Raw genomic sequence first — 14884 nt, 5'->3', positions numbered from 1 at the left:
GTTTCTGACTGAAATCTTTTTTTCTCCTGATATTTTGGGCCGAACCAAAATGAAGAGCACTTCAGAAGTATTTAATACAATAACAGAAAATTTCATTGACAGATATTCAACTTGCTTCCAGTTCTGGAAATTCAGCACTTTATTTTCTGCTTTTATTATAAGTCCTCAGAATATATAGCTGTATTTTTATTACAGCTTTTTATCTGAAATAAGGCAGCATTTGAATGAGGTGGCAACATTTGAAGAATGAATTTTCTTTTATTAGAAATAGCATCTTCTTTATCAGAAACAGTACGTTCTTTGTGATTTTTAAAATCCCGAATTGTAAACACAGTACCCTGTTTGCTAGTCTATGAAAAAGTCCCTCATAAGACTTTGCTAAGAGTATGGATTGACCTCGGTGGCTTGCTTCTGTTCAATAGGTAATGTATGTGGAAGGAACCGCAGTTGTTATGGGGTTTGAAGACCCCCTGCTACAGACAGATGACACGCCCATTAAACGCTGTCTCCAAACCAAATGGCCATACATTGAATTACTCTGGACCACAGATCGCTCTCCTTCACTAAACTGATTTGCCTAAGTATTTATAAAGAAGATTGTAATAGCAGATGTTGAAAAAAGGATGCAAGACTGGCAAGTGACCCAATGAAGCTATACACTGGTATCACTGATAAACTGTAAATAACAATTAAAGACACATTTTCAGTGTTTAAGATATGTTTAAATTATTTGTTTTAAAGCTTTATGTTAAAAAAAAAAAAAAAAGCTTTATGTTAAAGGTTACCCTATTTAAATTCTTTATGTGAAATTTACTAGCAAAACTAAGCTTTAATCAAAGTTCATCACTGTTGCAGTCAGATAATTTGGTCATTTGCCAAATTACAGACATCATATTACAATAGCATTTTTATATTGAGTATCAAGGTTACTATTTATAGACTTCTACTTTGGGATTTTATTTCATTCAGGCACCATTTATTGTTTAAGTGATTCTGGCATGCAATAATACATCAGCCTCCACATTGAAATGCAAAAGAGTTTTTACCTTCATTATTTCTAAAATCTGGTTTCCATTAGAAATATTGATAAATAACAAATTATCAACCTGGATCTTTGACAATTGGCTTAGCTCTGGCATGTGTATAAAAAGTAGAAACTATAAGGGAACATTACCATTTAGTCACAGATATATAGAGGATGTATTTTAAAAAATGATAGGAAAGAGAATCTGTTTGATAGTCTTAACACTGTTAACTTTCACTGTATTGCCAATTACACATTTCCAAATTTGTCCCAACAGCCCTGTAAGCCAGCTTTCTTGTATATTTATAAATGTGATAAATGCATGAGAACATCTGTTATTACATTAGTATATTGCATTATTTATTATGATCCTAGTTGATGGCTTAAATAAACACTTTTTTTCTTTAACTTTACCCTTGATTTGTTTACATTTGTAGCTCAAAATAACATACTCTTAAATGAGTCTGCCCAGTAGCCCTGAGAGCACAGAACAAATGCCTGTTGGACTCACACAGCACCTCAGCAGGGAGACCAGACCTTGCACCTACCCAGGAACTCTGTAACTCAGATGGTCAGGAGCACCAGAACCTGGAGGACAGCTGTCTTCATCAGTGGACAGAGTTACAGAAGCCCCTTCCTGTGTACTTTTGAGAGCAGTTACTGTATTTCAATAGTTTTGTTGCCCAGCAATTTGAAATGTGAATACCCAGAAAATACTTCACTTAGGCAGACAAGATAGCCTCTTGAATTTCAGAACTGAACTTTACCTTCAACAACAGGTATTTCCTCTATAAATCTCTTGGGGGTTTTATTTATATTTTTGTATACATTGACAATGATAAGTAGTAGATTTTAGCATAGGAAAACCCCAAATTTTATATATAACAACTTTCGGTAGCACTGTATTAGGAGTGTGATACTAGCTACTACAGTTACAGCTGTAAAATGTCAGTATTTTGGGTTAATCTTGCTTATTTCCAAATGGATATAAAATATTAATAGAATTAGTTCTCTAACTCTGCTCCTAAATTCCACAAGGATTATGAAAAACCATAGATTCTATTCATAAACATTGAGCCTACAATATAATCTGTTATTCTTACAGTTGTTTCATAACAAACCATTCTAAAACTTCATGACATAATCATTTTATAAAGCCTATGGCTCAGGGGTTTGAACAAAACACGATGGGAGTGGCTTGTCTGCCTCTCAGTCTGGAGGCCCAGCTAGGCTAGTGTAGGCACCTTAACTCCCATGACTGGGACCTTAGCTTGATCTGACAACTGTCAAACATGACATCAGACAACTGCAGATAACATTTTCTTTCCACGTCCATGTGGGATACTTAACCCTAGACCATACACCATAAAACAAACCTAGAAAAATCCCCAAAAGTCTGGAGATTAAGCAGCACACTTCTGAATAACCCAAGGGTCAAAGTGGAATTGCAGTGGGAATTAGAACTATTTTTTTGCTGAATGATATTGAAAATAGCAGATAGCAAAAATTGTGGGATAGAAATCAAGCAGTGCTTAAATGCAAATGTGTAACTTTATAGAAAGTTGGGAAATTAAAAAGGTATGCTTTCATCTCAGAAACAAACTGAAAGTAAATAACAATGCAAAAAGAATCGTTCACATGCAAAGGAATGAATTCAGACTTCTACTTCACGCTCTGTATAAAAATTGAAAAGATCAGAGATCTAATTGTAGGCTAAAACTATAAAAGAAGAAATTTTCCTCATCACAATGGGCTAGGCAGTGTTTCTTAGAATACCAAAAACAACAGTAGCAGCAAAGATAAATTGAACTTCATCAAAATTAAAAGCATTGTGTATAAAAGGACACCATCAAAAAGATGAAATGACAACCCACAGAATGAGAGAAAATATTTACGGCTCATTACCTCATGAGGAATTTATATCCAGAATATATACAAATCTTAACACACAAAAATGTTAATGGCCAAATGATGGGAAGAGATACTACCAAAGATGATAAAAAATGTCCAGTAAACACATGAAAACATGCTTAACAAAATCAGCCATTAGGGAAATTCAAATAAAAGTCATGAGATATCATCTTACCTATCCTAGGACGTTTAAATAAGAAAGCTAGACAATAACAGCTGTTGGCAAAGATGTGAAGAAAATGGAATTCTGCAGTTGTTGTTGGGGATATAAAATGGTGAAGTCACTTTAGAAAAACAGTAGTGCGGTTCTTCAGGAAGGTAAATCAAGGGTTAGCATATGACCCAGCATTTCCACTCCTAGGTATACACCCAAGAGAAACAATATATATACCACAAAACTTTTATTTAAATATTTACAGTGGTGTTATTCATTCTAGCCATAAATGGAAACAATCTAAATGTTTACTGATGGGTGGATAAATAAGTGGATATACATATAATGAAAAGCCATTTGAAAATTAAGAATTATTGAAACATGCTACAACATGGATGAACTTTGAACACCTGCTAAGAGAAAGAAGCCTATTGTAAAAGACCACATATTATGATTCCATTTATGTGAAATGGCCACCGTAGGCAAACCATAGAGGCAGAAAAGGGGTTAGCAATTGGCTGAGCCTAGGATGGGGATTGAGTGGGACAACAGAATTGGGAAATAACTGCTAATGTATAGGGGTTTCTTTGGGTGTAGTAAAAATGTTTTATAAAGTAGTGATGGTTGCATAACTGAATGTACTAAAAGTCACACAATTGTAAGAAAAAAGATAAAAGGAGAGATCCATGAGACAACAGTTCTATTCTATGAAAAAAGTCAGCAACAACAAAAGACCTCTTGGGAGGGGGGGCGAGCAGGGAAAGAACTAATAAAAAGGATAAAAACAAACAAAATGAGAAGTAAGACAAATTATTAACACCAAAAAAGGAAAGGGGAACATTGCTTAAAATTCTCTAGATATTAAAAAGACAGGAGTTAGAGTACATTCAAACTTAAGTTATTATTATCTTAAAAAGAGACATAAATTTAAACCTCACGGAAACAATAAGCAAAAACCTATAATAGATACACAAAAGATAAAGGAATCTAGACATATCACTATAGAAGATCATCAAACCACAGATGAAAAGATCAAGAGAAGAATGAGGAATTACAAAACAGCCAGGAAACAATTAACAAAATAGCAGTAAGTACATACCTATCAATAATTACCTAAAATGTATATGAACTAAATTCTCCAAACTACACAGCATGGCTGAATAGATTTAAAAACAAGACCCATCGATATGCTGCCTGCAACAGACTCATGGGTTCTAAGGACACGCACTGAAAGTGAAGGGATGTAAAATGATATTCTGCACAAATGGAAGACAAAAACCTGAGGTAACTAAATTTTATCAAGCAAAACTGACTTCCAGACAAAGACTGTAATAAAAGATAATTATAAAATGAAAAGTCGGTCCAATGAAAGGATATAACATTTGTGAATTATACTCAACATAGGAGCACCTAAACATATAAAGCAAATATTAACAGCCCTAAAGGGAGAAGTAGACATCATTATAATAATATTAGGCGACTTTAATAATCCACTTTGATAAACAGATGGAACATCCAGACAAAACCAGAAAGGAAACATTGGACTGAAACTACATGTCAGACCAGATGGACTTAACATATACAGAACATTCCATCCAAAAGCAACAGGATAACACATTCTTCTCAATCTAACATGAAACATTTTCTAGGATATGTGATGTTAGGGCACAAAACAAATCAACAAAGAAGATGGAAATCATATCAAGCGTTTTTTCCTTCTGACTACAATGGTGTGAACCTAGAAACCAATTATAAGAAGAAAACTGGGAAATTCACAAATAGGTGGCTATTAAACAGCATGCTACTGAACAATCAGTGGGTCAAAGAAAACAAAAGAGCAGTCAAAAACTAAGACAAGTGAAAATGGAAATAAAACATGCAAAATCTTCCGGGACACCAGAAGCAGTTCTAAGAGGGAAGCTCATAATGATAAATGCCTATGTAAAGAAACAAGAAAGATCTCAAAAAAATTACCTAACTTTATTCCTTAAAGATACAAAAAAGAAATGAATCTCAAGTTCATACAAGGAAGGAAATAACAAAGATTAGAGTAGAAATGAAATAGAGTAGGATGGGTTAGGGAGTGAGAGGGAAGGGACATGTGTATACTTATGGCTGATTCATGTTGTATGCCAGAAACTAACACAGCATTGTAAACCAATTATTCTCCATTAAAACTTTTTAAAAAGAAACAGCCTTAAAAGACAGTCATTGAAACATAAGTCTAGTTTTTTGAAAAAATACAGAAAATTGGCAACATTTGGCTAAGAAAAGAGTACTCGATATCAGAAATGAAGGAGGAAACACAACTGCACTGAGAAATACAGAGACTCATAAGAGGCTACTATGAACTATCTTAGGCCAACAAATTGCACAACTTTGAAGACATGGAAATTTCTAGAAATATACAACCCATCAAGACTGAATCATGAAGAAAGAGAAAATCTGAATAAATTCATTACTAGCAGGGAGATTGAATCAGTATACCTAAAATTAATTCAATGCTATGTGCCAGTTATATCTCAGAATTTTAAGGATAGGAAGGTATAAATTATAGGCTAAGCAAAAGGTACACATGTCCTTTGAAAAGTGAAAATGATTGCACTCAATCATGTCCAACTCTATGCAACCTCATGGACTGTAGCCCACCAGGCTCCTCTTTCCATGGAATTCTGTAGGCAAGAATACTGAAGTGGGTTGCCATTCCCTTCTCGAGGGGACCTTTCCGACCCAGGGATCAAACCCAGGTCTTCTGCGTTGCAGGCAGATTTTTACTGTCTGAGCCACAAGGGAAGACCACACACGTCCTTTATTAAATAAAGACTGGTGAAAGCACCATAATTCTCTTCTTTGAAATGCAAACATTAATTGTTGAATAAATAGCACAATACACCATTGTTCTTCTAGGTTTACCCAAGTCCCTTCCAGGAAGATAAAGTAAGAAGAAAACTGAACTTAAGCTTATAAAATCTGGCTTTAAACCTGGCTCTATCACTTACTTTATTCATTGAGCTAGCATTTATCAACTCTCTCCTAGACATAAGTCCACTTAATATTTTGAATCTTAATTCCTGTGCTATGAAGTGAAGTGAAGTGAAAGTTGCTCAGTCATGTCCAACCCTTTGCGACCCCATAGACTATACAGTCTGTGGAATTCTTCAGGCGAGAATACTGGTGTGGGTACCCACCATTCTCTTCTCCAGGGGATCGTCCGAACCCAGGGATCAAACCCAGGTCTCCCACATTGCAGGTGGATTCTTTACCTGCAATGCAGGAGATACCGGTTCAATCCTGGGTCGGGAAGATCTGCTGAAGAAGAGATAGGCTACCCACTCCAGTATTCTTAGGTTTCCCTGGTGGCTCAGCTGGTGGAGAATCTGCCAGATTTTACAGAATATGTAAAAATAATTTAATTGAAGAAAATACATGACTCGATATAACATGCTATTTGACTGGTTCAGAATTGGGAAAGGAGTATGTCAAGGCTGTACATTGTCACCCTACTTAACTTATAAATGAGTAGAGTACATCATGCGATGCTTGGCTGGATGAGCACAACCTGGAATCAAGACTGCTGAAAGAAATATCAACATCCTCACATATGCAGATGACACCACCCTAATGACAGAAAGTGAAGAGGAACGAAAAAGCCTCTTGATGAGGGTGAAAGAAGAGAGTGGAAAAGCTGGCTTGAAACTCATCATTCAAAAAACTAAGATAATGACATCCAGGCCCATCACTTCATGGCAAATAGATGGGGAAAAAGTGGAAACAGTGACAGATTTTATTTTCTTGGGCTCCAAAATCACTCAGAGGGTGAGTGCAGCCACAAAATTAAAAGATGCTTGCTCATTAGAAGGAAAGCTATGACAAACCCAGTTCAGTTCAGTCACTCAGTCGTGTCTGACTCTTTGCGACCCCATGAACTGCAGCACGCCAGGTCTCCCTGTCTATCACCAACTCCTGGAGTTGACTCAAACTCATGTCCATTGAGTCAGTGATGCCATCCAACCATCTCATCCTCTGTTGTCCCCTTCTCCTCCTGCCTTCAATCTTTCCCAGCATCAGGGTCTTTTCCAATGAGTCAGCTCTTCACATCAGGTGACTAAAGTATTGGAGTTTCACCTTCAACATCAGTCCTTCCAATGAATATTCAGGACTGATTTCCTTTAGGATGAACTGGTTGGAACTACTTGCAATCCAAAGGACTCTCAAGAGTCTTCAACACCACAGTTCAAAAGCATCAATTCTTCGGTGCTCAGCTTTCTTTATAGCCTAACTCTCACATCCATACATGACTACTGGAAAAACCATAGCCTTGACTAGACAGACCTTTATTGGCAAAGTAATGTCTCTGCTTTTTAATATGCTATCTAGGGTGATCATAACTTTCCTTGCAAATAGTAAGCGTCTTTTAATTTCATGGCTGCAGTCACCATCTGCAGTGATTTTGAAGCCCCCCAAAATAAAGTATGTCACTGTTTTTCCATCTATTTGCCATGAAGTGATGGGACCAGATGCTATGATCTTAGTTTTCTGAAAGTTGAGCTTTAAGCCAATTTTTTCACTCTCCTCTTTCACTTTCATCAAGAGGCTCTTTAGTTCTTCATTTTCTGTCATAAGGGTGGTGTCATCTGCATATCTGAGGTTCTTGATATTTCTCCTGGCAACCTTGATTCCAGCATGTGCTTCATCCAGCCCAGCGTTTCTCATGATGTACTCTGCATATAAGTTAAATAAGCAGGGTGACAGTATATAGCCTTGACATACTCCTTTCCCTATTTGGAACCAGTCTGTTATTCCATGTCCAGTTCTAACTGTTGCTTCTTGACCTGCATACAGATCTCTCAAGAGGCAGGTCAGGTGATCTGGTATTCCCATCTCTCAGAATTTTCCATAGTTTGTGGTGATCTACACAAAGGCTTTGGCATAGTCAATAAAGGAGAAATAGATGTTTTTCTGGAACTCTCTTGCTTTTTCGATGATCCAACGGATGTTGGCAATTTGATCTCTGGTTCCACTGCCTTTTCTAAAACCAGCTTGAACATCTGGAAGTTCATGGTTCACATACTGCTGAAGCATGGCTTGGAGAATTTTGAGCATTACTTTACTAGCGTGTGATATGAGTGCAATTGTGCTGTAGTTTGAGCATTCTTTGGCATTTCTTTTCTTTGGGATTGGAATGAAAACTGACCTGTTCCAATCCTGTGGTCACTGCTGAGTTTTCCAACTTTGCTGGCATATTAACTGCAGCACTTTCACAGCATCATCTTTTAGGATTTGAAATAGCTCAACTGGAATTCCATCAAAGTAGTAATGCTTCCTAAGGCCCACTTGACTTCACATTCCAGGATGTCTGGCTCTAGGTGAGTGATCATACAATCGTGATTATCTGGGTCGTGAAGATCTTTTTTGTATAGTTCTTCTGTGTATTCTTGCCACCTCTTCTTAATATCTTCTACTTCTGTTGGGTCCATACCATTTCTGTCCTTTATTTTGCCCATCTTTGCATGAAATGTTCCCTTGGTATGTCTGATTTTCTTGAAGAGATCTCTAGTCTTTCCCATTCTATTGTTTTCCTCTATTTCTTTGCACTGATCACTGAGGAAAGCATTCTTATCTCTCCTTGATATTCTTTTGAACTCTGCATTCAAATGGGTATATCTTTCCTTTTCTTCTTTGCTTTTCACTTTTCTTTTCTCAGCTATTTGTAAGGCCTCCTCAGACAGCCATTTTGCTTTTTTGCATTTCTTTTTCTTGGGAATGGTCTTGATCCCTGTCTCCTGTACAATGTCATGAACCTCCATCCATAGTTCATCAGGAACTTTATCAGATCTAATCCCTTGAATCTATTTCTCACTTCCACTGTATAATCATAAGGGATTTGATTTAGGTCATATCTGAATGGTCTAGTGGTTTTTCCTACTTACTGCAATTTAAGTCTGAATTTGGCAATAGGGAGTTCATGATCTGAGCCACAGTCAGCTCCCAGTCTTGTTTTTGCTCTATAGAGCTTTTTCCATCTTTGGCTGCAAAGAATATAATCAACCTGATTTCAGTATTGACCATCTGGTGATGTCCACATGTAGAGTCTTCTCTTCTATTGTTGGAAGAGGGTGTTTGCTATGACCAGTGCATTCTCTTAGCAAAACTCTATTAGCCTTTGCCCTGCTTCATTCTATACTCCAAGGCCAAATTTGCCTGTTATTCCAGGTGTTTCTTGACTTCCTACTTTTACATTCCAGTCCCCTATAATGAAAAGGACATCTTTTTTGAGTGTTAGTTTTAAAAGGTCTTGTAGGTCTTCATAGAGCCATTCAACTTCAGGTTCTTCAGCATTACTGGTCAGGGCATAGACTTGGATTACCATGATATTCAATAGTTTGCCTTGGAAATGAACAGAGATCATTCTGATGTTTTTGGGATTATACCATATTAAAAAAGCTGAGATATCACCTTGGCAATAAAGGTCTGTGTAGTCAAAGCTACAGTTTCTCCAGCAGTCATGTACAGATGTGAAAGTTGAACCTTAAATAAAGCTAAGCACCAAAGAACTGATGCTTTCAAATTGTGGTGCTGGAGAAGACTCTTGAGAATCCCCTGGACTGCAAGGAGATCAAACCAATCAATCCTAAAGGAAATCAACCCTGAATGTTTATTGGAAAGACTGATGCCGAAGCTCCAATACTTTGGCCACCTAATGTGAAGAGCCAAGTCATAGGAAAAGACTCTGATGATGGGAAAGATTGAAGGCAAGTGGAGAACGAGGAGAGGATGAGATACTTAGAGAGCATCACCAACTCATTGAACACCAATCTGAGCAAACCCCACGAGACTGGAAGACAGAGAAGCTGAGTGTACTACAGTCCATGGGGTCATATGGAGTTGGACTGACTTATCGATTGAACAACACTTATCATATCAGATATTTGACTTAATTTTCTAAGCATGAACAAAAAAACCTGTTATGCTCTGCAGGTTTTTTATCTGAGCGTAAGATTGACAGTACAGTTTTTTTTCACTATATTCCAAATCAGAGTTAACACTAAACATCTCTGCTGAAGAACACTAACTCATTCTATCAACACAATAGTCACATTATACAACAATATTTTCTTCCCTGTCAACTGCACTTTTTCCCTTATTCACACTAACTGATGTTGCATATTAAATCAATTGACTAATGCCAAACAAATATTTTGAGCGAAAAAGCAAATGTGAGCAATTTCCAGCTGTCTCATAGAATTAAATTAAAACATTTTGTCTATAAACACATATAATCTCGTTAAAATTTAATAGGGAAATATGCCATGTCAAAAATCACACTGCTCTGGAAGAAAATGTTTCTTTTCATTTAATACTTATATACTTGTATTTGTTTTCTGTTACACTTCTTATCTACTTGCTTTTACAAATCCTAGAAAGTCAGTGGTTAGCATTATCAACTCAACTGACATGAATTTGAGCAAACTCTGGGAGATAGTGGAGGAGCGAGGAACCTGGCGTGCTGCAGTCCATTGGGTCGCAAAGAGTTGGCCATGATTTAGCGACTGAACAACAAAAGAAAGTCAGTACCATGTTTTTCCTATGTGGAAAAATTCCAAAAGAAAGCAGAGACATTACTTTGCTGATAAAGGTCCAGCTAGTCAAAGCTATGTTATTTTTTTTCCAGTAGTCATGTATGGATGTAAGAGTTGGACCATAAAGAAGGCTGAGTGCCAAAGAATTGATGCTTTTGAGCTGTGGTGTTGGAGAAGACTCTTGAGAGTCCCTTGGAATGTAAGGCGATCCAACCAGTCCATCCTAAAGGAAATCAGTCCTGAATATTCATTGGAAGGACTGATGCTGAAGTCCTTTGGCTTCCTGATCAATACTTTGGCTACCTGATGCAAAGAGCTGACTCATTGAAATAAGACCCTGATGCTAGGAAAGATTGAAGGCAGGAGGCGAAGGGGACGACAGAGGATGAGATGGTTGGATGGCATCACTGACTCAATGAACATGAGTTTGAGCAAGTTCTAGGAGTTGGTGATGGACAGGGAAGCCTGGCGTGCTGCAGTCCATGGGGCTGCAAAGAGTTGGACATGACTTAGCGATTGAACAACAAGTAAAATACAGGTTATTTCCTTGCAAGAGGCTGGAGCCAGAAGTTGACATAATGGATGCTTCTGAAGGCAGTGTAGATCCTTGACAAATGTCCTATCACCCACTAGCTACAAATCATTGAATTAGTTCCTTGATTTCCATACCGGTTTCTTCATCCAAGAAATGGGTTGTAAGAGTACTAAACATGAATAAATTTTCTGGCTTAAATAACTAGTGGTATTCTTTTTTTTTTTTTAATCCCCCATATCCCATGGCTTCTAGGATCTTAGTTACCCCACTGGGGATTCAACCTGGGCCTCAGCAGTGAAATCGTCAAGTCATAATCACCGAACCATCAGGAATTCCCAATGATGGGTATTCTAATTGTTCTTAATTGATGATCAGCTACCTCACTTGCCAACCAACAATTCAGGATCCTGATCAACTGAAAATACTAACTTTCTAAAGGAGATAGTGCACAAATCTGTTGGGAATAGACAGAAAGCTATAACTACAGTTAAAATATTCCAGCTCCCAAACCAACTTTTTATGGAAAGGGGCAACAGTTTTCAGTAGAAATGGGCTTGTGACCCACCTACTTTTTTAATCAGTTCAGTTCAGTCACTCAATCATGTCCGACTCTTTGTGACCCCATGGACTGCAGCACGCCAGGCCTCCCTGTCATCACCAACTCCCAGAGTTGACTCAAACTCATGTCCATTGAGTCAGTGATGCCATCCAACCATCTCATCCTCTGTCATCCCCTTCTCCTTCCTCCTTCAATCTTTCCCAGCATTAGGGTCTTTTCAAATGAGTCAGCTCTTTGTATTGGTGGCCAAAGTTCCTGAACACAGGAACAAATATTAAATTGAGTCTCAACACTGTATCCTAAGCCTAAAAATGACCATCTTGCACAGCCATGGTGAGCAAACAGGCCTTGATGTATGAGTGGAAATTCATTTGCCATATTGAAGAGGAAGACAAAGAGCATATTCTGCTGACATCAAGATTACAGAACATTTTCAGAGAATGATAATAAATAATGATGAACATAGGCTAGCAAAAGATAACATTAACATCTTCATGTGTGAAATTATTTTGTTAAAAAGAATAAAGATATTTATCTGTGCCATGCAACTTGCAGGATCTTAGTTCCATGAACAGGGATTGAACCTGGGACCATGGCAGTGAAAGCCCAGAATCCTAACCACTAGGCCACCAGGGAACCATGATGTGTAAAATTATAGGGAATCATGCATAAGCATACTGAACATGGGATCCATCCCTCAGGAAAAAAGGATACCAAACCAAGAAAACCTAGCCAACCAAAGAGAAAGAACTAGAAAGTTAGATCTATTTATATTTTACCCCCAGCTTTCTTGAGGTATAACTGGCAAACTAAAAAACTGTTTCTATTTAAGCTGTCCCATGTGATGTTTTGATATATAGGATCTATTCTTACATGAATGAAAAGAGAAGTAAGATTATCACCCCTTCCAATGTAGGGCCATCTGGCACGACAAGAGTCCTTTGAACTAGAGACAAACCAAAGTCAACCTCAAACCAGATGTGGCAGACTTGCCACCTACCACTCAATGAGAAGCCCACGCACCACAACTAGAGAGTAGCCCCCAGTCACCGCAACTAGAGAAAGCCCGCACATAGCAATGAAGCCCTAGTGCAGCCAAAAATAAACAAATCTTTAAAAAATGATAAGGTTCAAACAAATAATGACATTTCTTCACTTTAACAATAACTCAGAAACGCCACCTCCTGCAGACAGAATTTCAAAAGTTAAACCTTTTTAGATTATTTTCTACCAAAATTTCAATCTATATACCCAAATAAAAGCTGCAACTTGATGAAGCAATGATAAAGAAGGTGACTGAGATTCAAAACCTATAATCCTGGAAAACTTACAACAAAATACGGAATTTTGGTCAGGATGGCTAGTGAAAGTGAAACTGGATATATATAATATACAACCTTGAGATTTATACAGGTGAAGGAAAGAAATTGCAAGAAGCAGTATTATTGGTCCTATGACTTTATCTTGGTTCATGGCATCGTATTTACCAAGACAATTATAACAATAATGTGTCCATATCTGAAATATTATTGAAAAATAAAACCAGAGTTCATGGGATGATAAGAGAGAATCGTGGCCTACCAAACCAATTACAGGAGAAATCTAAAAATCTACAGAGGGGAGATATGACATTCTTACAGAAGGGAGACATGATTCTTCTTATATGGAAAGACAAGAGTCTAGTCCACATGGTGACAACCTTTCATGATGGCAACCCACCCCAGTACTCTTGCCTGGAAAATTCCATGGACGAAGGAGCCTGGTAGGCTACAGTCCATGGGGTCGTAAAGAGTCGGACACGACTGAGCAACTTCACTTTACTTTCCATAGCATCTACAGGAAAGGAAGACAGGAGGACTGGCCATCAGATAATTGAGCCTGTTTATGTATTAGGGTATAAGAAATATATGAAAGGAGTTGACTGATCTGACAAAATTCAACATCTTTTCATGATGGAAAGTCTCAAGAAAGTGGGCATAGAGGAAATATATTGTCAACACAATAAAAGCCATATATGACAAGCCCTCAACTAACATCTTACCCAACAAATGAAAATCACTGTTTTTTCTCTAATATCAGGACCAAGACAAGGATGTCTACTGTCACTGCTTTCCTTCAGTACAGTACTTGAGTTCTAGTCAGAGCAGTTATGCAGAAATAAAAGGCATTCAAATTCTAAAGGAAGTAGTAAAACTATCACTACTATACTACTTTTGCAGTATACAAAAATCAGTACACAAAATGATGTTGCATTTCTATACACTAATAAACCATAGAAAGAGAAATTAAGACAACAATCCTATTTACAGTCACATCAGAAATAATAAAATGCCCAGGAACAAATTTAATCAAGAAGGTGAAAGACTGGTACACCGAAAACCTTAAGACATTGATGAAAGAAATCTAAGACACAAATAAATGAAAAGACGTTCTGGGCTCATAAACTATAAAACTTAACAGTATTAAAATGTCCATACTCTGCGAATATTCTCACTGTTCTGATTTTGTAATAATCAGGGCAGGCTAAACATTCGCTATATTAAGACCATGCATGTGTCCCCAGACCTAGTTCTTTGCCTAGGTCTGGTTTTATAAATGCTGGTGATAAACCAAGTCTGATTTACATGACGTATCTTGTGTGGGAATTGTCTGTGACTCTAGGTATCTGATCAACCTTGAGAAATGGTAGCACAGCTAGTGTGATAATTTTTGAAAATAACCATTGCTAGTTTGATGATGAATACGAGTTGCCATTAAATGAGTTGTAAAAATTATTGTGTTTTGTTTTTTAGAAAAAAAAAAAAATGTCCATACTACCCAAAGTAATCTACACTTCAATGTAATTCCTATCAAAATTCCAATCACATTTTTCACAGAAACAACAGAAAAAACAATCCTCAAAGACATATGGAACAATGGAAGACCTCAAATAGCCAAAGCAATCTTGAAAAAGAAGAACAAAACTGGAGGCTTGCTGCTTCCTGATTTTAAATTATATTACAAAGCAACAGTAATCAAAACAGTAAAATATTTGCATAAAAATAGACACTTAGGTCAATGGCACAGAACCGAGAGCCCAGAAACAAATTCACATATATATGATCAACTAATTATGGCAAAG

General features: G+C 37.2%; 1 protein-coding gene, 1 long non-coding RNA gene and 1 other non-coding gene across 4 annotated transcripts in view; 2 read left to right on the top strand and 1 right to left on the bottom strand.

Annotated features, from left to right (window-relative positions):
- The window catches only part of MINDY3 (MINDY lysine 48 deubiquitinase 3), a 79773-nt gene extending 78336 nt beyond the window's left edge, over positions 1–1437 (top strand). For both annotated transcript variants that reach the window (XM_061126284.1, XM_061126285.1), the window contains one exon: positions 423–1437. In XM_061126284.1, the coding sequence (XP_060982267.1) occupies positions 423–572 (150 nt within the window). In that variant the 3' untranslated portion in view covers positions 573–1437. The remainder of the gene's footprint in view (positions 1–422) is intronic.
- The window catches only part of LOC133044701 (uncharacterized), a 98023-nt gene that overhangs the window by 36657 nt on the left and 46482 nt on the right, over positions 1–14884 (bottom strand). The gene's annotated exons all lie outside the window — the stretch shown is intronic.
- On the top strand, positions 14242–14373 carry LOC133045331 (small nucleolar RNA SNORA72). Its single transcript, XR_009690205.1, has one exon. It is a non-coding gene; the product is annotated as a small nucleolar RNA SNORA72 (small nucleolar RNA).

The sequence above is a fragment of the Dama dama genome, chromosome 23 (assembly GCF_033118175.1).
Source record: "Dama dama isolate Ldn47 chromosome 23, ASM3311817v1, whole genome shotgun sequence".
NCBI lineage: Eukaryota > Metazoa > Chordata > Mammalia > Artiodactyla > Cervidae > Dama > Dama dama.
Note: the sequence above shows the minus strand (reverse complement) of the source record. Positions and strands in the feature narration are given on the sequence as shown.